We start from the raw sequence: 25881 nt of genomic DNA, 5'->3' as shown, positions 1-25881 counted from the left end.
TGTCCCCAGGGAAATGCCACATTTCTGTTTGTTGGTTTGTTTGTTTGTTTGTTTTGTTTGGCTGAACCGCGTGGCCTGCAGGATTTTAGTTCCCCAACCAGGGATGGAACCCGTGCCCCCTGCAGTGGCTGCGTGGAATCTTAACCACTGGAGCGCCAGGGAAGTACTGCCACTTTTCTTAATAAAGTAAAACCCAGAATACCACAGCTTATGCCAGGTGGAGGTGGGCAGGGTGGGGAGAGGGCCATTTCCCAGGGCTCTGACCCACGATGGCCCAGTGGCCCTTCCTCTGACACGTGGCACAGACATGAGGGCCAGAACATGCAAACGAGCCTTCACCAAAGGCTAAGGGAGAGCAAAGGAGAACCCAAGACGGGGCACTGGCCCTCCAGAACACAGCCCACCGAGGGCAGCCCATCTTGGACCCCCTCCACGAGGCATCCTCTCCTGGCAGCCACGGCTCCAGGGGGACCAAGAACGTTTTGCATGTATGTGTTTGTGCTTTTCTTTTTCTGGGAGAGTGAGTCCACCTCGTCACTCATTGGATGCTCAGAAGGATCTGTAAACCACCAAAAAAGGTTAAGAACCACAATCCTCAAAGGAGCCCTCCGTCCCACCCAGCCCAGTTCCCAAAGCCCTTGCGTTTGGTAGCATCCAAGCCTGAACCATCAGTGTGACCGGAATTTGTCCCACGCGCTAAACTTCAGAGGCACCCACAAGTTAAAGGACGATGCTGACCCTCAGGTAGGTTTTAAAGCCTCTTCAACCAACTTCCACACCATCACCCCCGGTGTCCTTTCTCCTGCAGGGTGCCGACCCCTTAGCAAGGCAGAGAGCCCGCCAGCCTGGGCTTCCCTCCGTGCACCTGGGCTACCCCTCACCTTGCTGGCACTCTGCACTCACGGCGCACACCCGCCTTGAGGGCATGATCTGCGCCACTTGCCGAGCGCCTGGTCATGGCTCTGGTCAGGGGTCATCCAGGAAGACCCTCAAAGACACTGAGATTCCTCCAGGTCTAGACTCGAGAGAGAAAGGACGAACAAGGCTTCTCTGCGCTGCCTGGGCCTTCCTGCTTCACCCCCTTGTCTCCACAGCCCACTCCCGGCCTAAAGTCCTGCCCTTCCCCAGGCCAGTGACCACAGGACTCAGCCCATCGTCCAGCAGGACCTGTCCCTCCCCACCCCCACCCCCCACCAAGCAGTCCTGTAGGGCGCCTCTGGTGATAATGCGGGCCATTGCCCACAGGGCCCTCTCTACATAACCTCTTCCTCAGGCGAGCTAGGACCCTCCCTTGGCCATGAAACCAGCAGACGACCCAGAGTCCCTCCAATCACCCGGCTGGCTTCTGGCAGGATGACTGCAGAGGTGTCCTTAGGAGAGTCACAATTCCTCTACTTGGCTTCCCAGAGCTCCCTGGTGTGCAGCAGACTCCTGTGTCTTAGGACCTGTTGACGTTCTCATTGATTCCGTGGCCCTTGTGGTCCTTCAGGGCTCTGTTTTAGAGCCTTTCATGACCACATTTTGCCAGTGAGCCAAAAACCCAGGCCAAGGGCCATCACGTTGGGAAATTTCCAGAGAATCTTGGGCTTCTTTGCCGTTCAAGTCTCATGAGCCTGGGGCATCTTGAACTCGTCATTCTAGAAGCCCTGATTTAATTTAACTGCATTGTTTCATCATCCATAATATGAAGACACCAGCATCAGGGAGGCACTCAGTAAAAACTGGCTGAACTGAAGGAGAGGACTTTGAACATCTGACTTGACAGGTGTTTCTGTTCTAAGCATTCGATGAACGTTTATTGAGTGCCTGCTGTGTGCCAGGCACTGCACCAGGCTCCGGGGACCTGGAGAGGAATACAGGAGACGTCGTCTTCAGGACACAAGGTCTAAGGCACAAAACGGCAGCAGGCAGCTCCACCTTCTCTCCCCAGGAGCCCTTGCTGATGACACGAGTTACCCGGGCTGGCAGCCTCAATATTTATCTCACATCCTGGTGCCAACGTAGCAATTACGGAAGAGCACTCCTGGCCCTGGACTTCCCACTGGATAATTGGCAGCAAGTGGCTCTTCCGAGAGCCCGAGACGTGTGTGTGCTGACCGTGTGCGTCGGCTAGGTTAAGCGGGCACACCTGAAAAGTCATTAAAACCTGCTGTCCCCCTCTCTTGTGTGGGCACTGCCCCTTCCGGTGAGAGGTGAAGGTGTTAATTACCCATAATGACCACTAAAGGCGTGCAGAGCCTTCTCACCGATTTCTCCCAGACCCAGCGATGGAGGTGCCTCCCCTAGCCTTGCAGCTGCAGCTGCGCCACTCACCTCATCCCCTTCCCTTTCTTTGTGCTGCAGCTGGAGCTTTTCAGAGGTCAGGTCCTCAAGGCCACTTGCGGACGCGTGAAACCATTCCAGGACAAACCTGTCTCCAATCAGACGGCTCGTCTCTCTTCCCCACTTTCTCCTTCAGGGACCCGGGGCTCCAGACACTGGGAGCATATGTTCCTGTTTTTTGTTGGTGGCACATATTTTTCACACTGTTGCTACACCATGAAATTTGTTTTGATTTTCTGGGATTTCCTGGCTTTTAAAGTAAAAGCCAGTTAAACTCCCTTGCAGTGTTTCTGTGAAAATCAAATTAAACCACCCAGGACTGTGTCTGGTCGGCAGACCCGCACGGTGAACCTCCGTTAGCCCCGCGAGGAAAGGGGCGGCCTCAGCATGGACGGTGCGTCCTCGCTCGCTCGTTCCTCCTGAAGTGGCAGATGGCAGTGAGGGTGGGCCTCTGGCTGTAACGATGCCTTATTATCCTTCCGTTTATCCTCTCCAATCCTGGGTGTCAGCGCGCGGGTCACAAGATCACACCACGGGCTTCTCTCGGACGACCTCCTTTTTAGGAGCCCACAGCATCAGGCTCAGCGTGATGAATCCCTCCCAGAATGCAGAAGAATCTAGAACACACTTGTGGCCACATGACAGGCCTTTGGCTCTTAAAAAACCATCTCTGATCCTGGGAAACATGCCCCGGTGACAGAGCCAATATCCACCCTCCAGAGCCATCCCCAAAACACGCCAGGACCTCCCTCCTCTGAGCTTAAGCTGAAGCCCTCCAGGTCCCCTCCCCGCAGAGCCACCCTGCATTTTAATTAATTAATTTATTTATTTTTGCTGGGTTGGGTCTTCGTTTCTGTGCGAGGGCTTTCTCCAGTTGCGGCGAGCAGGGGCCACCCTTCATCGCGGTGCGCGGGCCTCACTATCGCGGCCTCTCTTGTTGCGGAGCACAGGCTCCAGACGCGCAGGCTCAGTAGTTGTGGCTCACAGGCCCAGTTGCTCCGCGGCATGTGGGATCTTCCCCGACCAGGGCTTGAACCCGCATCCCCTGCATCGGCAGGCAGACTCCCAACCACCGCGCCACCAGGGAAGCCCCACCCTGCATTTTAAATCTTTTTTTTTTTCTTTTTCTCACCAGTTACTAGAGAAGAGCAGCAGGGTCACAGAGGACAATATCAACGTTTGGCAGAAAAAGCAGACCCTGCAGAAGGAGACCCAGCTCAGCAGCTGCAAAGAGGAGGAAATCACCCAGAACATCAAGAAGCTGAAGACATCCTTAGACCGTTGCCAGGTGCCCCCTTCTCCATTCCTCAAATGTCCCCTGTGTCTCATTTTTGTGCTCCTTGTTCAGGAAATTGTCCAGCTCTGCTTTTAGTCCACCTTTTCTCTTGTTGGAGAAATCTGTTTGAGATCAGAAAACAAAGGACCTCCAGAAATGCCTCCCAGGTGAACTTGGTGTGGCCAAGGAGAAGCTGCCCGACACACTCCAAGTACTGCCTTTGGGAGGCCCCAGACCCCGGGGGAAAAAAAAACAGCCCCGTGTTATTTCCAGAGAAACCAAAGAAACATTCTGCTCTTTATTTGCAGTTTTCTTTTCTGTCCCAGCAGTGGAAGGCTGCTCTTACCCTTATTGGACCAGAGGGTCTGGCAGAGCCCCCACTTCATGGCTCCCATGCAGGGATCCAGCTTATCACATCAGGCAGCTGCTTCTGCTTTCTCTGGAAATATGCAGCTGCTATCTGGGGAGTCTGGGCAAATGTTGGCTTGTCAGCACTCTTTCAAATCAGGAAACCGCACTTTATGACCAGCTTGTGTGTTGATCTCAGCAGGAATTCTGTAACCAAATTTGCTTCCCCTTTCAGCCAAATCGTCCTTGGCAATTTGGCTTTGGAATTGCCTATACCTAAACAAAGGGTCTCTTTGACCATCCAGAGTCCCAATTAGAGTGCACGTGAAATAAAAGCTGCCTCCTTCCTTCCGCCCCCCAAAAAGGGAAGTAGAACTGGGCCGTCACAGGGCGGCCAACATACGGCCCTGCCTGCTTCACGGGCCCGTCAAGAACACTGCTCTGTGCGGGTCACAGCCATCAGGTGGTATTTCTGGCGATGGTGCCCGGGCTCCTCACGACCTCATCTCTTTCCAGGCATGCATGACAATGTCTTGCTGTAGCAATGACCTGAAGAAGGAGGTCGACCTCCTGCAGCACCTGCAGGTCAGCCCACCTGTCTCAGGGCTCCAGAAGGTGGCGCTGGACATCTTGCGCCTGTCACTGTCCTGGCTGGAGGAAACGGAGCATCTCCTCCACGAGGTGGGGATCCAGTTCTGCAGCTCCGACAAAGGTGATTGAAACTCTTTTCTCACATAGTTACATGACTGAACTATTGCGTTGAATCTGATCACGATGGGACATCTGTTGAGGGAGGCTTCTTAGGTATGTGGCCAAGTGTTCCCTTCTCCAGACTTCACTTTGCTTCACCACTTGAGAAGCAGTGTTCCTGGAAACAAGTACACAAGTGCGACGTGATTACTGGAGAAAAAGGAGGCGTGACAGAGTCAACAGGAAAAATCGAAATTACGCTCAATCTTCTCTCTCAGAAGTAACCCTATATATACATAGAGAGAGCAGAGACGGTTTTCAGAGCAGCTTTATGTTCATGGCAAAATTGAGAGGATGATACAGAGATTTCCCAGGTACCCCCTGTCCCCACTCATACACAGCCTCCCCCATGTATCAGCATCAGCACCAGAGAGGTACAGTTGTCAGGACTGATGAACCTACATTGACCCATCCTAATCACCCCAAGTCCATGGTTTATATTAGGGTTCACTCTTTTTCATTTTAATTTTATTGGAGTGTAGTTGATTTACAGTGCTGTGTAGGGGTCACTCTTGGTGTTGTACATCCTATGGGTTTGGGCTTGGACAAATGTGTGATGACATGTATCCACCATTATAATATCATACAGAATCGTTTCACTGCCCTGGCCTTTCTCGCCTTCTGAGATGGCCCACGCTCTGTCTGTGGAGTGTGTTTCTCTCTAAATAAGTCCACGTCTTACCTATCACTTTGTCTCTCACTGAATTCTTTCTGCGATGAGACATCAACAACCTGAGCTTCATTAAGTCCTGAGACCAGCAGGTCCACCAATAATGAGGCCCACCCCGGGGAGGACCCAGAGGCCCTGTAAATCACGATGCTCCACCGGGAAGATGGTCCAGTCCTGAAGGTGCCTTTGATCCCAAATCTACTGCCCTAAGCAGAAGCCAGGGAGCATGGTGGGGGATGTGGTTCAGATCAGGCCATCTCTGAGCAGATTGGTGGATTCTGTGCACAAAGCCCTGGTATTAGGTCAACTCGATTTATGAGTTTCACTTCTCAGGTCACTCTGTAACTACACAGTAACAGAAAGTACAGAGAATTCATTAAAAGCCACCTGTGCAGTCCATAGAGGGGAAGTGGGGTGGGTGAAGTTACAGATCAGGGACGTGGTAATAAAGCAAAATGATGATAACCCATAAACCCAAATATCTAGAAACTGATATTCTAGAAATTGAGGAAAGTAAAGCTACAAGTTTAACAAAATAAAAAGAAGCAAAGGAGAAGCCAACTTCAAAGCCAGCCTATGCAATTCCTCGAGGGCAGCGCACATTTGTCTGATTGAACCCTGGCCCTGCTGTTCTTCAGTGCCCTCCTATTAGTGCCTTAAGTAATCAACATCTCCAGTAATCCCTCTGCAGTGTTCAGGAATTCAACTCGTCATGGGGAAACCTGTGGTTTGAGGACTTATGTTTTTAAGAAACCTTCTTTTCTTTTCAAAACTGGACATTTTTATTTCAAATAAAAGAACCTATCCCCCCCACCAAAAAAAAGAATAGTTTCACTGCCCTGAAAATCCTCTGTGCTCCCTCCCAGCCCCCGCGCAGCCCCTGGCAACCACAGATCTTTTTACCATCGCCCTAGTTTTTGCCTTTTCCAGGATATCATGTAGTTGGAATCATACAACTTTTCAGATTAGTTTCTTTTATTTAGTAATATGCATTTCCGTTTCCTCCAAGTCTCTGCATGGCTTGATAGCTCTTTTTTTCTTTTTAAGTGCCCAATAATATTCCATTATCCATTCACCTACTGAAGGACATCCTGGTGGCTTCCAAGTTTTGGCAGTTATGAATAAAGCTGCCATAAACGTCCACGTGCAGAGTTTTGTGTGGACATGTTTTCAACTCCTTTGAGTAAATACCAAGGGCGCGGTTGCTGAATCGTGTGGTTAGAGTACATTTAGGTGTTTTTTTTAATTTTAATTTATTTTATTTTATTTATTTTTGGCTGCGTTGGGTCTTCATTGCTGCGCACGGGCTTTCTCTAGTTGCCGCAAGCGGGGGCTACTCTTCCTTGTGGTGCACGGGCTTCTCATTGCAGTGGCTTCTCTTGTTGCGTTGCATGGTCTCTAGGTGCGCAGGCTTCAGTAGTTTGGCACGCAGGCTCAGTAGTTGGGGCTCACAGGCTCTAGAGCACAGGCTCAATAGTTGTGTCACACAGGCTTAGTTGCTCTGCGGCATGCGGGATCTTCCCAGACCAGGGCTTGAACCTGTGTCCCTTGCATTGGTAGGCGGATTCTTAACCACTACGCCACCAGGGAAGTCCGTAGAGTACGTTTAGTTTTTAAGAAAACCACAAAACTCTTTTCCAAAGTGGCTGTTTTGCGTTCTCGCCAACAATGAATGAGAGTTTCTGTTGCTTCACATCCTCGCTAGTGTTTGGTATCGTCACTACTATCATATTTTGTGTGGAACTTCCAGGGCATTTTCCCATGGAAAGAGCTGTGTGATTCTAGGCAAGTTACTTCCCCTCTCTGTGCCTGTTTCTTTACCTGTAAAATGGGGATAATAGGGAATACTCACCCCGTAGGATTTTTGTGAGGATTAAAATGCATTGATATATGTAAAGTATTCAGAATAGTACCTGGCATAAAATAGGCACTACCTATCCACGTGTATTGATTTTTTAACTTTACAAAAGAATAATGTCATATTATACCCAATTTCCTTTAGTTTCATTCCTAACAGTACATCTGGAGCATCCTTCAATGTCAATACACACAGATCTACATCATCGCTGTCACTGATGGCAAGGAACCCCATTCTGAAGGATATACCGTAATTTATTTAGCCAGTCCTCTATCATGGGCATTTAAGTTGCTTCCAGTTTTTCACACTTAATAGATGAGTCTGACATAAATATTATTCACACATACCTGTTCATCTTATCTTTATCATCCTAGATGTGGAAGGATATGAACCACTTTCATTCAACAAAGATTTATCGCAGGCCTCCTAGATACCAGGCACAGTGCAGGATGGAAATATAATGGGGTCAGAAACAGGTAGAATCCAGGTTATGGGGTTTATGGATGTTGGCTGTAAAATTCCTCCCTGTTCGCTGTACATTTGAAATCTTTCATTATAAAATATTGGGGAACTAACAGGCACTCTCCCTGCGCTTGTAGATCTTAGGGTCTCAGGGAGGAATAGGGTGGGGCCTTAACTGAAAAATCACTCACATGTAAAACTTTAATCATGACAGTTGCTTTGAAGAAGTGCAGGGCTCTGACCTGGTCAGGGACGGCAGGGCAACTGCAGGGTGCATAGGAGTTATTTGCCAAAGAGGGGAGGGGAGGGCATTCTGGGTGGAGGGAGCAGCGTGGTGGGATCGAAGGAAGCATGGAGAACTCAAGGGGCTTAAAGAAATGGAGGCGGAGGGCAGGGACTGGTGAAGGAGGTCCACAGGGGCTGTATCATGGTGTGGCCAGGGGCTTGCAGAGCCCTGGTAAGAAGCTCTGCTTTAACCTGAGAGCAGAGAGAAGCCCACGAAAGGTTTTAAGGAAGAAACTGATGGAACAGGCTTGCATTTGGAGACAGTCATCTTGGCCACGAGTGGAAAATGTACAGGAAGGTGGCCAGCACAGAACCCCGGGAGAGCAGTTAGGAGGCTGTCACAAGACACGATGGTGGCCCTCACTGTGGCAATGGAGGGGACGGAGCAAGAGAGAAGATTCCAGGGGCATTTAAGAGATGAATCAACAGGCCTCAGTGATGGAGTTAGATATGGCTAGAAGGGAAGTGATGGAGAGAAAGGGGGCTACAGATCTCCAGGTTTCTGGCTTGTGTTAAAAGTACAGATGTGGTTCCTTCACTAAAATCCAGAGTAAGGAATGCCACAGGAGGACCGGGTTTGAGAGGGAAGATGAGTGTGAGGTGCCTGTAGACATCCAAAGTGAGGTGCCAAGGACGCAGCTGTCACCCTGGTTATCCAACCATATCAGTGATGTGGCCCCGGAACCCAGAAGAACATGTGCCACATAGCGGGTGCTTAGTCAGATGGGATGGATGGACGGGTGGATGGATGGATGGTGATTAAAGCCATACGTGTGAATGGTATCACTAGGAAGAAAGTATTGAATGAGAAGGGAGAGCCCAGGGCCACACCTGGGAAACTCCAACATTTATCGTTGATCCTTCTTGCCAAAGTGCTCTCCAGGGAGGCTGCACAAACTTGACATTCTTGCAATAATGAATGAGAATAGAGGAGTGATTTTCAACTCTGGTGATTAAACAACCCCAGCCAGGATATGTCTAAGGTAATCCAGAAGGTGGTGCGAATTTCTTTTAAATGTGTTTAAAAAGAAAGGCAAGGCTTCCCTGGTGGCACAGTGGTTGGGAGTCTGCCTGCTAATGCAGGGGACACGGGTTTGAGCCCTGGTCTGGGAGGATCCCACATGCCGCGGAGCAGCTAGGCCCGTAAGCCACAACTACTGAGCCTGCGCGTCTGGAGCCTGTGCTCCACAACAAGAGACGCTGCGATAGTGAGAGGCCCGCGCACCGCGATGAAGAGTGGCCCCTGCTCGCTGCAACTAGATGAAGCCCTCTCACAGAAACGAAGACCCAAGACAGCCCAAAAAATAAATAAATAAACAAATGTGGGGTTTAAGAAAAAAAAGAGAGGCAAAATCAAGATTAACTTTTCTGTAAGTGCCTGCCCCTCACAGAGAGCATAGAGAAGAGGGGCGTTGCATTTCTCCCGGCAACCCAGACCCTCCCCACCCACTGTATTACTGTTGTTGTAATCATGGCAGAGTCTGAGTGTGCGTGAAACCAAGAGAGATGTGGCCCACAGTTCTAGCTGTTCTTCAAAATCAGAACTAAAACAAGGAAAGGTCATGATCTCTATCCTAGTAATAGCGGGGCCAAGCAATGTGTGCACTGTCCCCTCCCCAGGCTTTAGGAGTCACTGAAGCCTCTGTCTCTAAATCTAGTCTTACATTACCGTAAAGAAACATGGGTTGCAAAATTAAGCCATCAGGGGCTTCCCTGGTGGCGCAGTGGTTGAGAGTCCGCCTGCTGATGCAGGGGACACGGGTTCGTGCCCCGGTCCGGGAAGATCCCACATGCCGCGGAGCGGCTGGGCCCGTGAGCCATGGCTGCTGAGCCTGCGCGTCCGGAGCCTGTGCTCCACAACAGGAGAGGCCACAACAGTGAGAGGCCCACGTACCGCTAAAAAAAAAAAAAAAAAAGAAGAAGCTGGCTCAAAAACTTTTTGTGTGTTAGACCACCATGATAAGTGATTCAAGGTACTTCCCATTACTGAGGCCAGCAGGGGATCCCCCAGTCACTCATCACCATACACAAGCAGTCCTAAGAGCCTTGTGTGTTCACAGTTCCTAAGAGGAGGGTAGGAACCATGGTTTGTTTAATTCCTCCTCGGTACTTGTCACTGTGTTAGTTGTTTTACATGTACTGTGTACTTTCATCTTCCAACAGCCCAATGAGCCAGGTACTATTGTCGTCTTTATTTTGCAAGTAAGGAAACTGAGTATCAATAACATTAAGGAACTTGCTCAAAGTCACACAGCGGGTACATGGTAGGGTCAGGACTCAAACTGAGGTCGTTGTGACCCTAGCACTTGTGCTTTTTCTGTGACCCCACATGCCCTCTGAAGATCCAGAGGGGTACCAGGTACATGCCCAGTTCCTAGAGGACAGGTTCTGTCGTTAACTTGAACAGAGACAAACCTGAGAGTTTCATTCCCTGGAGTGAAGGGTGTCTGATGCGCACCGCGGGCCTCGCCCCAGCAAAGCCCCATTTGCATTAGAGCGAATAATTCTGAGTTCAGGCTTTGGAGACCAGCTGCTAAGGTGTGACTCTCAAGTGTGCGCTTACTCATTGTGTGAGCAAGTCTCGACTTCTGTGTGCCTCTGTTTACTTGGTTATAAAATGGGGTTAAGATCTCACCAGGTAGTTGTGAGGATTAAACGACGTGGTACCCAAATCATGGGGTCACACATAAGCCTTAGTAAATGGTAGCTGCCATCCGCATCAGCCTTGAATACTTGTTGATTGAATGTGAACTAAATGTGGATGGCAAGCAGATGGGTATGCGCACAGGCAGGGCAGCTTGATTTACTCACGCCGAGGTGCCTTTACCTGTGACCCCTGCCGCATCTCTATTTGACAGCTAGTCAGATTTTCTTAGCCGTGAGCACTCAGTTCTCTTCCCAGGCCTTCTTCCTCAGCTCTTGACAATGGGCTGCATTTCCTAGCTGCCGAGTGGTAAAGCTGGGACTCCATCCAGGTCCCTGTGACCTCAAAGCCCCTGCTCTGAACCACCATACTACCTGCCTTTTAAAATATTGTCCTAAGGGATAAAACACACGTAACGAGCTAGGTCTGTAAAATCCTGGAATAAATCCCTCAGGGAAATCCAGGTTGAGTAACTATTGTTGGATCATGTCATGAGCAGCCCAGGAGATTGGGGTCACTACTAAAGATCTGATTGGTTAAGATATCACCTAACACCTGTCAGAATGGCCGTCACCAAAAAGAACACAAATAACAACTGTTGGCAAGGATATGGAGAAAAGGGAACCCTTGTACACTGTTGGTGGAAATGTAAATTGGTGTGGCCACTACGGAAAACAGTTTGAAGGTTTCTCAAAACACTAAAAATAGAACTATCATATGATCCAGCAATTCCACTCCTGGGTATTTATTCCCCTAAAATGAAAACCACTAATTCAAAAAGATACATGCACCCCAATGTTCATAGCAGCATTATATACGATAGCCAAGACATAAAAGCAACCTAAGTGCCCATCAACAGATGAGTGGATAAAGAAGATGCAGTAGGGAATTCCCTGGCGGTCCAGTGGATAGGAGTTGACGCTTTCACTGCTACGGCCCAGGTTCAGTCCCTGGTTGGAGAACTAAGATCCCACAAGCTGCATGGTGTGGCCACCCCCCAAAAATAGATGTGATATATCAATATCTATATCTATATCTATATCTATATATGCAGTGGAATACTACACAGCCATAAAAAAGAATGCAATTTTGCCATTTGCAGCAACATGGATGGACTTGGAGGGTACTATGCTTAGTGAAATAAGTCAGACAGAGAAAGACAAATACTGTATGATATGACTTTTATGTGGAATCTAAAAAATAAAACTACTGAATATAAGAAAAAAAGAAATAGACTCACAGATATAGAAAACAAACTAGTGGTTACCAGTGGGGAGTGGGAAAGGGGGAGGGACAAGTTAGAGGTAGGGAAATAAGAGGAACAAACTACCGTGCTCACTTCAGCAGCACATATACTAAAATTGGAACAATACAGAGAAGATTAACATGGCCCCTGTGCAAGGATGACACGGAAATTCATGAAGCGTTCCATCCTTTTGTGACCAGAATGGGAAGGAAATTCAAAAAAGAGGGGATATATGAATACATAGAGCTGATTCACATTGCTGTACAGTTGAAACTAACACAACATCGTAAAGCAGCTATACTCCAATTTTAAAAAAAGAGGTACAAACTACTATGTATAAAATAAATAAGCTACAATGATATATTTTACAGCACAGGGAATATAGCCAATATATTTTTTTTAATTTCACTTTTTCCTAATTTTTTTTCTTTTTTTTTAAACCCCACATTTGTTTATTTATTTTTTTTTTTGGCTGTCTTGGGTCTTCGTTTCTGTGCGAGGGCTTTCTCTATTTGTGGCAAGCGGGGGCCACTCCTCATTGTGGTGCGCTGGCCTCTCACTATCGCGGCCTCTCTCGTTGTGAAGCACAGGCTCCAGACGCGCAGGCTCAGTAGTTGTGGCTCACAGGCCTAGTCGCTCTGCGGCATTTGGGATCCTCCCAGACCAGGGCCCGAACCCATGTCCCCTGCATTAGCAGGCAGACTCTCAACCACTGCGCCACCAGGGAAGCCCATAGCCAATATTTTATAATAACTATAAATGGAATATAACCTCTAAAAATTGTGAATCACTATGTTGTACACCTGAAACATACAATATTTTACATTGACTATATCTCAATTAAAAAATTAAAAAGCTGTGACCTAAAAAAAAAAAAACTGATTGGTGAAGGATTACTGTGTGGTCCCACTGGAAGACAGGAAACATGTAAGGAGGACCTTAAAAGTCAGCTCCCCTCTCCTCCTGCCTGGTTTCTCAGCTTCTTTTGATAAGGGAAAGAAAGGACTTTTTACATTGATCTTTGCAAGCTCAGTTGATTGTGTCTATGTCTGCAAGATTTTGTTGCAAATAAAAGGATTCCCTGCATACATAGAAAATCGCTCTTTCTCAGATATCCAAGATACGCAGTATTTTTATGTGAAAAAAAAGAAAGTTGTAATACAATATGCACAGTGTTCTCCCCTTTATTTTCTTTTTTTTTTTTCAAATGCCAATATCCGACCACAGGAGAAATCTGGAGGAAAAGACATAAAAGTGTTGAGAGTATTATCCCAGCATGATGAGACTGCATGAGCCATGACTTTCACTCAGTCGTTCAACAACTATTTATTGCAGCCCTACTGTGTGCCGGCCACTGAGGATACAGCGGGGGGACACTTTCCACTTTATGGGTTTCTGCCCTGTTTGGATTTGTGTAACAGGCATGTGTAACTTTTGTATCCAGAACTATAATCAAGAATTGCTTCTTCTCCCAAAGAAGAAAATCCCTCTTTCCAACAGCCCAAGTCCGCATCACCCATCTCTGCCATCTCGGGATCCGCCCAGCGCCCCTCTCCTCACGCACCCTTCACATCAGCCAGCCCAGCCCTTCACTCTCCAGCCTCTAGTCTCTCTGAAAAGAGAATGAGAGACCTAGGTCTGAATTCTGATCCTACTGCTTACCAGCTCCATAGCTTAACCTTGCTGGGCGTCTGTGTCTCACCTATAAATGCAAACACATTTCCTTGCTGGGCTGTTTGTAATGATCAGAAAATATCACGTGTTAAACTTCTGGCATGGTGCCAGGCACACGGCAAGTGGTTAATACTGAATAGCTATTATTATAATATTATTATTCTCACTCGTCCAAGCTGGAAATTCTCAACAAGTGGCAATGTCAGAGGTCAAGGGCCCAGGCACGAGCCTATTCAGCTCCCCTCCTGTCTCTCTCCGCACCCACCTTTCCTCCTTTCCCTCCATCTTCCCTCACTACATTCTCTTTCCAAATGCAGCTCTTCCCTCCCTGAGTCTCCCCTTCTCTCTCCCTCCCAGACGACCTTGTGCACAAGCTCCTGAATCACGACCTCCTTCTTCAGCGTCTACAGCCTCCCACTCCATCTTTCTCCTTCATCATCAAACATGCACTTCAAGCTGGTGTATCTTCACTGGGACCACTTCTTCTTCAGCTCCTTTTCTACTGCTTGTACTCCTGTCCCACTAAGACCTTGAAGTGCATTACACCCTGTGTGCTCACCACCAACTTCCCACATTGTCTTTGCCTCTTTGGCAACTGACGTGGCCCCCCTGCACTGAAGCCCCAGCTTCCTCCCCCCACCATGTTCTCCCTGGCCTACCCAACCCTCTCGGTTTGCTTTCTTGAAACCCTCTCATCTTTGATAATTACAGCTTGGGTGGGTGATGCTCATGGCAGCCAGTAGGTGGAGGCCAGGGATGCTGCTAAACGTCCTACGGTGCCCAGGACGGCTCCCACAACAAGGACTGTCCAGCCCAACACGTCGAGATGCTGCAGTTGAGAAATGCTGCTGGCTCCTTCGTCTCTAATACATCCCGGTTATTTTTCTGAAAAAAAAAATCACCCTTCATTAAGCCAGCTCACTGCTCCATCAGAAGCTGAAATAGCAGTGACTCAGACCCTGGAGTCACACCACTGTGATCCCAAGCCCTGGCTCAGCCATTTGCCAGCTGTGTGGCGTCCAGCAGCCACAGGTCTCAGAGCCCGACCGCCTCGTGTGTAAAAGGAGGCGATGGCGGGACAGTACAGTGGGGTGATGCGTTGATTGCTTGGCAGAGGGCCGGGCACACAGGTCACACTCGTGACATTTCAGTGATGTTTAAATCAAGTTTATACTCTTTAGGCTACTGTTCTAGGCTGGCCACAAACTGAGCTCAGCTTTCCATCCCGACTCTTCCCTCTACTCCTCCCCTCCCCCATCATCTGCTCTAACCCAATTAAGCTCTTCCAGAACATGCACTGCATTTCCCTACCTCTCATCCTACCTCCTGCCTTCACCCCCCATATTAGTTTCCTATGGCTGTTCTAACAAATTACCACAAACTTAGGGGCTTAACACCACTCATATTTATTCTTTTACAGTTCTGGAGGCCAAAGGTCCAAAATCAGTTTCGCTAAGGTAAAGGCAAGGGGCTGGTTCCTTCTGGAGGCTCTAGGAAAGAATCCGTTTCCTTGCCTTTTCGAGGAAATAAAAATTCCCCGCTTTCCTTGGCTCACGGCAGAGGAGCACCTTCAACTCTCTGCTTCTGTCACAACACCGTCTCTGTCTGTAGTCAGACTCCCTGTGTCTGCTTCTTGTAAGAACCCATGCGCCTATTGTTCGGTCCCCCCAGCTAATCCAGGATAAGCCCGCATCTCAAGATCCTTACCTTCATCACATCTGCAAAGGTCCTTCTGCCCTGTCAGGTAATGTTCATAGGCTCTAAGGATTAGGACCCAGACATCTTTGGGGGGGAGGCAACATTCACCCAACCACCTCTTCCATTCTGACATGCCATCCCCTCCAACTCTGCACACCCACGCGTGCCCACGCCCAGTGGGGCCTCAGCCAAGCAGTGATCACTCCAGGTGAATGATGGCCCCTCCCCTGGGACTCTTTCATAGATGGATGCTGTGCAAGGACCAACCTTGGGGAACTTCCCAGGATAAATACCCTGTTTAGAGGGAATAGGGCTTTCAAGAAACCAAGCTTGCTGTTGGGTGGAGCCCTGTGCTAGGACACAGAAGCCTGGGTTCAAGTCCATCCTCACACCTGTGGCCGAAGGTTCCCCCTCAGTGCCCCCGCCCTGGGAGGCTGCAACCTCACATGAGCTGTGTGGCCTTGGACAAGTCATTTCACCTCTCTGGGCCTCGATGCCTCACCTGCCAACGGAGGATGGTGAGCTAATTAGTACTGGCCTGTGGTAAGGGTCCAGTAAATAGCAGCTGTGACTTTTACATGTAGTAACTTCTTCCTGAGCCTTTCTTTTGAGTGTAAACTTTTTCTTTTATAGATCACAAGGACCACATGGATGGATCATTTCTAGACTTAAAGACCCTCGGGATGGAAAAAAATGTTCGGAAAATATTGGATGTAAAACCTGACTTGCCAACTTTTTCAAGAGTAGAGATCGGAACGGTAACCAAAGAAACTTTGTCTCTGCATTGACTGACACGTGGGGAGGGTGGGCATGAGGACAGACACTAGCCGTGTGCCCTGGCACCACTGTATACATCATTGGTTCGAGGCCAGGTCCTCCCTGATGGGCTGGCACCTGTATGGACTGGTCGGTGCCTGGCCGTACCAGCGATCCAATGTTTGAATAGAAAGGCGGCTTCCCATCATGTACAGCATGATATAGCATTGCACTGATGCTGGCCAGGTCAATCTCTAGACCCTCCTTTTCACATCACATGTTATATTCTGCAGAAAATATCCAACAAGCTAATGTACAACAGTATGTCATGAGCTTGCCTAACACTTGCTTTTTGCTATAAACTGAAAAACATGAACACATAAAGGGCAGCAGAAGGGAGCCATGATGATTAAGAAGACACAAGTTCTAGAATCAGAGACCTGTGTCCTAATCCCAGCTCTGCAAGCTCTGTGACCTTGGGCAGCCTCCTAACCTTTCTGGGACTTCATTTCCCAGCTGTAAAATGATGATGGAAAAATTAAAGGAGATCATCTTGTAAAGTGATTATCCCAGTGCCTAGCTCATAGCGAGCACTTTAATAGATGATAGTTATTATTGTCAAACAGTATTTAAAGAGTATTATCCAAGAAAACCTTCCTTTCTTAGGGAGCATAGTTTGTGTTTTCCAGGATTTTCAGAAGTAATTTGATTGTTAGGTTGAAGGTGCCGTGTATCCTAAATGGATGTTTGATCAGGTGTTTGACTGACACATGACAATGGACAGCTCAGGTCAGCGTGGCTTGCTGCGGCAGCTAGTCTAAACCAGCTTTTGGAAAACATAATAAAGCCATCCTCTCTGTACCAGCATTTTCTCCTACAATTTTTCTAGACATTTGCTCACACGTCTAGAGATGTGAGTCTTCAGAAACGTGTTGGTCTTCCTGGTAAAATCGAATCTTCCTTCTCTGAGGTTGGGAGTAGAGGGCCTGTCTCCAGGTGGGGAGCTCAGCTGGATCTCACGTCCTGATGGTCCTGCTTCCAAGATTGACCTTCCCCTTGGCAACAAGCCCTCATCCCACCACTGACACCACAGAGCAGGAAACCTCCCAACTCTCAATCCTCCAAGGTTGGCAGTAATTAAAGGAAAGAGCAGGAGGAAGAATAGCTGACATCTGTGAACTGCTTACTGTGTGCCAGGCGTTGAGCTCAGCCGGCTCCATGCCTTATGTCATTTAACCATCGTAGCAGCCTTGTGTCATAGTTACTATTTTTGTCCCCATTTAACAGATAAGAAAAAGTAAGGCTTCAGGAGGTCAAGTACCTCACCCAAGGTCACAGAATAATGATTGAAGACACACCAGCGGTGTGTCCCTGGAGGTCTGTCTGCGAGCCTGCAGAGACCGGGTGGGGACTGTGTGCTTGGATCCTGTAGCCCAGGCTCTTCCTTAGTGACCCTCCCCTCAGGAAAAGAGGGGGCGTCTGGAGAGGTACAGAGGATGCAGCTCAGGGTAGCTGAAGACACTGAGCAGCATCTCAGGTTCTTTTTGCAGCAGATCTGCCCGGTTTATTGTCATCTTCAGATACCCTCTTTTATTCTCATCTCCATAGGTACATAGACAAATATGTCCACTCTTATCTATCACAGTCACTTTGGGGGCCATTATAGTTTTTTAGTTGTTTTGTTTTTAATCTCAGAGGTTTTCAGGGTAGTGCCAACAAATGCTAGGGCTAAGAGGTGCTCATGGCAAGCATTAAAAGCCAATTTATTTTTTAAGGAGGCTTATTATGGTTATTTGTAGTCGTTCAGATCGGGTAACCTATTCAGACTGGTGGCCATTCCATGCAGTCATTTGGGCTTCCAGCAGCCAGCTGGCTGGTTGGGGTCTTAGGGAGATGCAGCTGCAAACACTATCTGCATTGTCTCTGGAAAGGGTCTGAAGAGATGCCCACCCACCAGGTTTCAGAGCTAGGAGAAGGTTGGGCCAAATTTTGTGAGGGTATGGTTTCTGCTGCACAGAAATGAGATTCCTTTAATAAAAAGGAGGGAGGCTATTTTCCACTTAACCTTCATTCGTTCATTCAACAAACATGCCCACTATGCACCACTCGGTGCCAGGTGCCATGCTGGGCACAAGGAGGGAGATAGTGAGCAAAAGCCACATGGTCCCCATTTTTCTGGAGCTTGTCTTCTCAACATCAGCGGTACTGATTTTTTGAGCCAGGTAACTCTTTGTTTGGGAGACTGCCCTATGCATCGTGGGGTGTTTAGCAGCATCCTTGTCCTCTACCCACTAGACGCCAACAGCAATTATGACACCCACAAATGTGTCCAGGTATTGCTAAATGTCCTGGAGGGGGTAGGATGGACAGAGTCACCCCCGGTTGAGAACCACTGGCCTAAAGTGAAGACAGACGAGACGGTGGCCAAAGAACGGCACAAGTGATGCATCATTTCAAAGGCAGTCGTGCTCTGAAGGGGTAGGAACACAGTCATAAAGAAAGCAGTTCACAGAGTCAGACTGGATTTAAAGCCAACTCTCTTGGCATGGACATATATACACACACACGCTACCAAAGGTAAAATAGATAGCTAGTGGGAAGCAGCTGCATCGCACAGGGAGAGCAGGTCGGTGCTCTGTGTCTACCTAGAGGGGTGGGATAGGGAGGGTGGGAGGGAGACGCAAGAGGCAGGGGATATGGGGATATATGGATACGTATAGCTGATTCACTTTTTGATACAGCAGAAACTAACACAGCATTGTAAAGCAATTATACTCCAATAAAGATGTTAAAAAAATTAACTCTCTCAAATTATTCTTTAGTATCTTTCCGGTTCTTCCATTATTCTTTGGGTTATTCTTCTGGATGTAGAAAATCATAATGGAATGCCAAGAGAGTTTTTCTTCTTTTTTTTATTTCAGCCTCAAAATGGCCTTTCCAACCCAGGGTCCATCATGGTCTCTGAGAAGTTAAGGAAAATGGATGTGGCTGACGCTTTAGATCTTAGTGAAAAGCTGGTAAGTATACCCAGCATCAGTCCCCTCCTGTCCAAACGTGCGTGCCCTGCAGATAGTTTAAACATCAACTCCACATACATGTTTAGTTGTTACAGTAGCTCCACGAGACCCATCTCCTATCCCAGCATGGGCTGGAAATTGCAGAGCCCAATTCCTTGCAAGACTGGGTAGTAAGAATGAATGTTTATGTCTGTTGTCATTCCCCCTCCCCACTTCCCCCCAATTCTCAAAAAGGCATAGTGTAAATGGATGCGGGGGAAAATGAAAGTCGAACTAAAAACCCCAAGTGCACTCATTTGCAAAGCATGTGTTTCTTTGCAACTGCAGAAAATGAATGAAACACAATTAGACGTTTGCCTCCTCAAAGTGGCCACCAGCGGTCTTGGGCCAGGCCTCTTACCTGCGAAATGCTTTCTCGTAGTACATGGACATGAGCAAAACCCTCGGGACTTTGATGAACATCAAAGGTATGTCAGGTCACGTGTCCATGAAACACCTCTCCCCAAAAGAGAGGGAGAGAGTCTACCAGCTTCGACAAAGAGACCTGTACCTGGTGTTTGATAAGATCACCCTACTGAAGAACCAGCTGCAGAGAAAAGAAGAGCTTTTGAGACGATACGAGAAGGACATTGAACAGCTCAAGTATGGCCCATGTCTCCGGCAAAAGGCCCAGGCCTCCATTCTCCAGGCTAAACCTCGGTGCAGCTGCAGACCCGTAGGGACCAGGACAAGAGGACAGAGGCCTGGGTGTGGAGGGGGGCAGGCGGGATGGTGACTCAGGGCCTGATGGACCCAAGTCTCTGGGCAAGAAAGCAGCAGTTAAAGTACCCTACTGTTAAGGAATAAGGTGCACCTTTTATAAATGTGTCTGATGTTTCACCATGTGTGTGCTTTTCGTAATTCCATCCTATTTTCAGTGGTATCCGTTCCCCCACCCTCTCTGGGAAATTGGGAGGGGCTGGTAGCATAACCGTTGCCCCCTTCATGCTGCACGTCCACAGCCAATGGGCTATTTATTCTGCCCTCTAGTCCCCACATCTTCAGCCTTCCCCCCACTTGTAAGGAAACCGCGAAGCCAGGCATATATGGAAGTGTTCTGAGGATCTCCCAGGTCGGTAGCATTGGTGGTGAGTGAGAAAGATGAGGAGAAAAGAGACTTTGTCTCTCCTGTGTGCTCAGGCAGAGCAAAGTGTCGGTTCAGATGTACCAGTCACAGGTGGCAAAGCTGAAGGACATCTCCAGAGAGGCCGAAGAAAAGGCGCTGCTGAAGGAGGCCCTGGCGCACATGGAAGAGTGGCTGCACCAGGAGAAGAGGGTCACCAGGGCGATCAGGCAGCAGAAGGTGAGAGGTCCCTGCTCGGAGCAGAGCCTCTGAGGCTGCCCCTCAGCTCCCTTTAGAAACAGCCAACTGAGGCCCCAGTGGGATTCAGGCAGCAAAGAATGCATTCACTCATTTCAAAGGAAGGTGGCAGAATAGCTTTAGCATTAGGCAGACTTAGGTTTAGACTCTTGTTCTGCCATTTACTGTGTGACTTCAGGCAGCTTTTATTTTTTTAACATCTTTATTGGAGTATAATTGCTTTACAGTGTTGTGTTCATTTCTGCTGTGTAACAAAGTGAATCAGCTATATGCATACGTATATCCTCAGATCCCTCCCTCTTGTGTCTCCCTCCCACCCTCCTTATCCCACCCCCCTAGGTGGTTGCAAAGCAATGAGCTGATCTCCCTGTGCTATGCAGCTGCTTCCCACTAGCTATCTGTTTTACATTTGGTAGTGTATATATGTCCATGCCACTCTCTCACTTCGTCCCAGCTTACCCTTCCCCCTCCCCATGTCCTCAAGTCCATTCTCTACATCTGTGTCTTTATACCTGGCTGCCCCTAGGTTCATCTGAACATTCTTTTTTTTTTTTTTTTTTAGATTCCATATATATGTGTCAGCTTAGCCTCTCTGAGACTCATAGTCTAGCTTGCCTCTATTTTTTTAAACTTTCTTTTTCTTTAATTTAATTTTTATTTTATATTGGAGTATAGTTGATTTGCAGAGTTGTGTTAGTTTCAGGTGTACAGCAAAGTGATTCAGTTATACATACACATATATCTATTCTTTTTCAGATTCTTTTCCCATATAAGTTATTACAGAATATTGAGTAGAGTTCCCTGTGCTATACAGTAGGTCCTTGTTGATTATATATTTTATATATAATAGTGTGTATATGTTAATCCCAAACTCCTAATTTATCCCTCCCCACCACATTTCCACTTTGGTAACCATAACTTTCTTTTCAAAGCCTGTGAGTCTGTTTCTGTTTTATAAATAAGCACATTTGTATCATTTTTTTTAGATTCCACATATAAGTGATATCATATGATACTTGTCTTTGTCTGACTTACATCACATAGTATGATAGTCTCTAGGTCCACCCATGTTGCTGCAAATGGCATTACTTCATTCTTTTTTACGGCTGAGTAGTATTCCACTGTATATTTGTACCACATCTTCTTTATCCACTCCTCCATCGACATTTAGGCTGCTTCCATGTCCTGGCTGTTGTGAACAGTGCTTTCTGAGACTCATAGTCTAGCTCGTCTGTATTTTTTTAACTTTTGATAATTCGTGTATTTTATCTTGTTCTTTCTATCCAGATAACTATTTTTTCTACCAGTTTTATTGAGACATAATTGACACACAGCACTGTACTGAGCTTAAGGGTGTCTAGCATCATGATCTGACTTCCCTGCCTCCTGCAATGATGACCACAATCAGTTGAGTGAACAGCCCGAGTGTTTTTAAAGGCGGCGATTCTGATTTTCATTGCTCTGCCAGGTGCCAGGGATACACCGAGGAATAAGCTCTCTGAGAATAAAGATCTGGGTTTGCTCTTCTGAGTAGCCAGAATAGTACTCCAGTCTTTCTGACTTGGGGCTGTGTATTTGTATACGCATGCTTGTGTGTATGTGTGTCCATGTGAGTATGTGTTGTGTGTTGGCATGTGTGTGTATTTGTATGTGTGTGTTTGTTGCCTGCATGAGCTCTGAGGAGGCCAAGGTCATAGAAGGGTGCCCTTCTCCTCAACCAGGAGGTGATGGTCAGATAGTTCCTTGCAGAAGCCTGCCCTCCATCCTGCGAACCTTCCAGGCAATAGGTTTCCAGACAGCAGGCTCTCTGGCTTAGAGCCCCAGAAATGAAAAGTGGCTGTCCTGCTCTGAGGGAGCCTGGATGTGGTGTTTCCAGTGCTCACTGCTCTGAATTAAACATTACAGGCCTTAATCTGTGTGTGACATGGGGTTGCCTCAGGCAGAGGACAGTTTCCTTTCACACCAAGCAATGACTGGGAGAGCTGGGCCAGTGACAGAGTTGTGACTTTCCCTTTGATGTGCCCTCTGGAGAGCTCACCCCTCCCCAGGGTGCCCACCCTCGCCCCCAGGGCTTGGCAGACTAGGTCCCAAAGCAGAGACACCAGACCACAGAATGGGACAGAGAAGGGCCCCCAAAAAAGCCATTGTCATGTACTGAAAACCTGAGGATTTACATAATGAGGTTTCACATGCATTATTCCTGGGCTGCCTCATTCACACACAACGCAAGGGACATGCCAGCCTGTTTGGCGCTGGACATCCCTCAGCCGAAAAGGGTCTGAAATGGCCAAGCTGAACCTGTGTCAGGGTCCCCAGAAGAGCTACAACTAGTAGCTTTCAAATTCGTGGAATTCACAACTGGGGGAAAGGCTTACCAAGGGACAGGCACCTGCTCCACACCGCACATGCTTCATCTCTCCCATCAACCCGCAAGGGATGCTGGCAAGTGTCAGCCCCTTAGAGAGAGGGGAAAGCTGAGTTGACAGAGGGTACCGTTCCCTGGCTACTAAGTGGCAGAAACAGGATTCCCTCCCCACCTGCTGCCCTCCCCCGCCCATGTTCACTTTTCCACAACCCTTCCTTCTGTGTCTCTCTTACCAGGGTGGCCCCCTTGGATACATCGCACCATTGCTCCTGGGGGTTTCACTCCAGGACTCAGGTTTGCATTTCAGGCTTGTTGTTAATATGTTGTCAGAAATCCCTGTTTGTCGGGAAGAAAACAATAATCCATTTGAAAGTTTTGCTGGATCCTAAAGGGCACTTGTATACATCTGTCTTGGCATCCGTTCCTTCCAGGGAGTATATCTTCGTTGTCTTTAAGCAGAAATGAACAGAAAGCAGAATTCCTCTTTTCTAAGTTTTACACTTAGTATTTTCACAAGGAGCCTTTGTTTTTTAGCCTCCTGTATAAAACTTTGAAACTCTTCACCCGTTCACAGAGGTGGCACGGTTGAAGCACTGAGATGAAATTACACATCTTAAGCTTCAGAATTGCCCCCCCAAAAAAAATGGAGTTTGTAGTTTTAATGTTTGACCATCTCTTCACCAAGCAGACCTTTCAAGAATCAAAAGTCCTATTTCCACACTAATATCTCTGGCTGTGAAAATGAGACTTGGTATAAGATGCTGGGCCTTCACAGCGAACTGGGTCTGTGGCTCTGTCCATGTGGCAGAGGGACGGGAACCGCGGCCCAGGCCGTGCTCACTCGAATCCACTTCCCACATCCCTCGAGAAGCCGGCAGTGTCTCTCAGAGTTCAGAGGCCAGATTTGGAGTCAAACAAATAGGGGTCAAGCCCCACCACTGCCCTGAATGACCCTGAGTAAGTGCTTGACCTCTGTATCGCAGGTTCCTCAACAAAAGCAACCAAAACTGTTAGCAAGGGGCCTACTGCGTGGGGCAGCGGGAGGGTTAAATGGCAAAATGCCTGCAGTGCCTGGCACATCACAAGCCCCGTTTCTAAGGGGGAAGAATAGGCAGCTCATGGATGGGTGGGGATTCCTCTATTTCTTTCAGGGAGCTTCCTGCCAGCTGACGCCTTCCCCGGTCCTCCCAAAGCCGCCAGCTCTTATGGGACGTGCTCTTCTCTTTGGTGAATACGACTAGGCCACCGCCAAGAAAGGACCCAGATACCTTTTGTGAATGGGCTAAGGCTGGGATTTTCAAGAGGAAATTTTTAAATGCACAGAAGTTGCCACTTGGGAAGCACGCAAGCCCTTTCTTAGGGCTTGAAGTGTAAGAAAGGCTGAAGGGCACCGGCTGCTTCTGGCAGGAGAAGCCGCTCAGCTCTCCTGCCAATCAAATCTCCAGCCAATCAAGTCCTGGCTAGGGGGCGTGACCACCGCTTTGTCTTGTGGTCTCAGCCAGGAAAAGCCCCTAACCTTCCCTCTGCTTAATTAGCTCAGATCCCTCTTCTTTAAGATGAGAATAAAAATGGCACCTAGCTCGTAGCCTTCCCAATGGGAGCTTGTATACAAAACCCTTAGTACATAGGACCACAAAGCATACATGCTCTCCTACCATCGTCATTATCCTCACTATTCTCTTTAACTCACTATCTTCCAAGATTTCCTTGGGCCCAGGTATTCTTAAGATTCTGGCTTCTTCCGTGCCACTTGTGTGTTTTGTTTGTTTGTTTGTTTGTTTTTGCGGTACGCAGGCCTCTCACTGTTGTGGCCTCTCCCGTTGCGGAGCACATGCTCCGGACGCGCAGGCTCAGCGGCCATGGCTCACGGGCCAAGCTGCTCCGCGGCATGTGGCATCTTCCTGGACCGGGGCACGAACCCGCATCCCCTGCATCGGCAGGCGGACTCTCAAACACTGCGCCACCAGGGAAGCCCGAACTGTATATTTTTAAATGGTTAAGATGGTAAATGTTATGTATATTTTACCATAATTAAAAATTAAAAATGTGAATTATTGGGGGAAAAAAAGCCGTTGGGAACTTTGTAATGGATGGCTCAGTCTGTTAGCACTGGACCTACCATTCAATCTCAATATCGTTAAAAACAGGATGACCAGACATTATGTGCTCACTGTGTGATGCAGGATGGATCACACAGTACCGCCTACGAAGGCGTCTGGACAACAAAAAGACTTTGATCTCCTCAGACCTCTAGATCTAACTATTTGTTTACAGGAAACATGGGGAAAAGAGGAACAAGTTAACTGAAACCAAGAAGAAGTGATCAGCCAAATCCAGTATGTGAATGTTCTACAGGACAAAAGACCCAGTTTCTCCAACAAATCAGTGGCTGGGGGATAAAAAAGGTCAGGGGCGGGTGTTGCTGTTACAGAATTAAAGACATTTCAGAGACATAACAACCAAGTGTAATGTGTGGACATTGTCTGGATCCTGATTCTAACAAACCAACAGTAAAAAAGATATCTCTGAGAGAATCAAGGAAATGTGAGCATGGACTGAATATTAGATGATATTCAGGAATGATTATAAGTATTTTTAGCTGTGATCATGTCAAGGCGGGGATAATGTAAAGGAACAAAAAGTCCTTTCAGTTAGGATGTCTTTATGGGTGAAATGACACAACTTGCTTTAAATTAACCTAGAAAACTCAAAAAGGAAGAAAAAAGAATGAGAGAACACTGGGAAAATGTTGAAGCTGGATGATGAATACATGGAGTTAATCGCAGGCTTTTCTAGTTTTGTGTGTGTTTCCAAAATCCCAGAATAAAAAACAATTTTTATGTAGGCAATCTCAAAGGAACATACAGACACACACACAAACAGAGTGAGCTACAGCCAAAGCATAAGCAAATGAGGAAGCCATTTGCCTTTAGTATGTGCAGGAAAAGGGAGATTAAGCCTTGGGCCTTGAAAAATGAGCTAACCAAGTCTAAGATGCCTATATTAAGCTGGCACCCTCAAAGATGCTCCACACCCTGGCAAAAGGAGGGCTTAAAAACTTTTTTTTTCTGGACTTTCAGAAAGGGGAGCCTATGAAAACCTGTAGTTTTCAATGTGGCTCTGGAGGGGAAAACTAATAATGGCCACAAT

General features: G+C 47.7%; 1 protein-coding gene and 1 pseudogene across 2 annotated transcripts in view; one reads left to right on the top strand and one right to left on the bottom strand.

Moving 5' to 3' along the window:
• Positions 1-25881, bottom strand: part of LOC308620770 (centrosomal protein of 78 kDa-like) — a 1829729-nt pseudogene that overhangs the window by 519752 nt on the left and 1284096 nt on the right. The gene's annotated exons all lie outside the window — the stretch shown is intronic.
• Positions 1-25881, top strand: part of LOC308621085 (forkhead-associated domain-containing protein 1-like) — a gene marked incomplete at its 5' end in the record, with an annotated part of 212550 nt that overhangs the window by 72239 nt on the left and 114430 nt on the right. Inside the window, 7 exons of the mRNA XM_081241257.1 lie at positions 2344-2427; positions 3458-3610; positions 4463-4658; positions 15867-15991; positions 18911-19006; positions 19428-19648; positions 20186-20348. Of these exons, the coding sequence (XP_081097383.1) occupies positions 2344-2427; positions 3458-3610; positions 4463-4658; positions 15867-15991; positions 18911-19006; positions 19428-19648; positions 20186-20348 (1038 nt within the window). The remainder of the gene's footprint in view (positions 1-2343; positions 2428-3457; positions 3611-4462; positions 4659-15866; positions 15992-18910; positions 19007-19427; positions 19649-20185; positions 20349-25881) is intronic.

This window comes from Mesoplodon bidens, assembly GCF_964165515.1.
Source record: "Mesoplodon bidens genome assembly, chromosome: 7".
NCBI classification, from domain to species: Eukaryota; Metazoa; Chordata; class Mammalia; order Artiodactyla; family Ziphiidae; genus Mesoplodon; species Mesoplodon bidens.
This window is presented reverse-complemented; position numbering and strand designations above follow the sequence as displayed.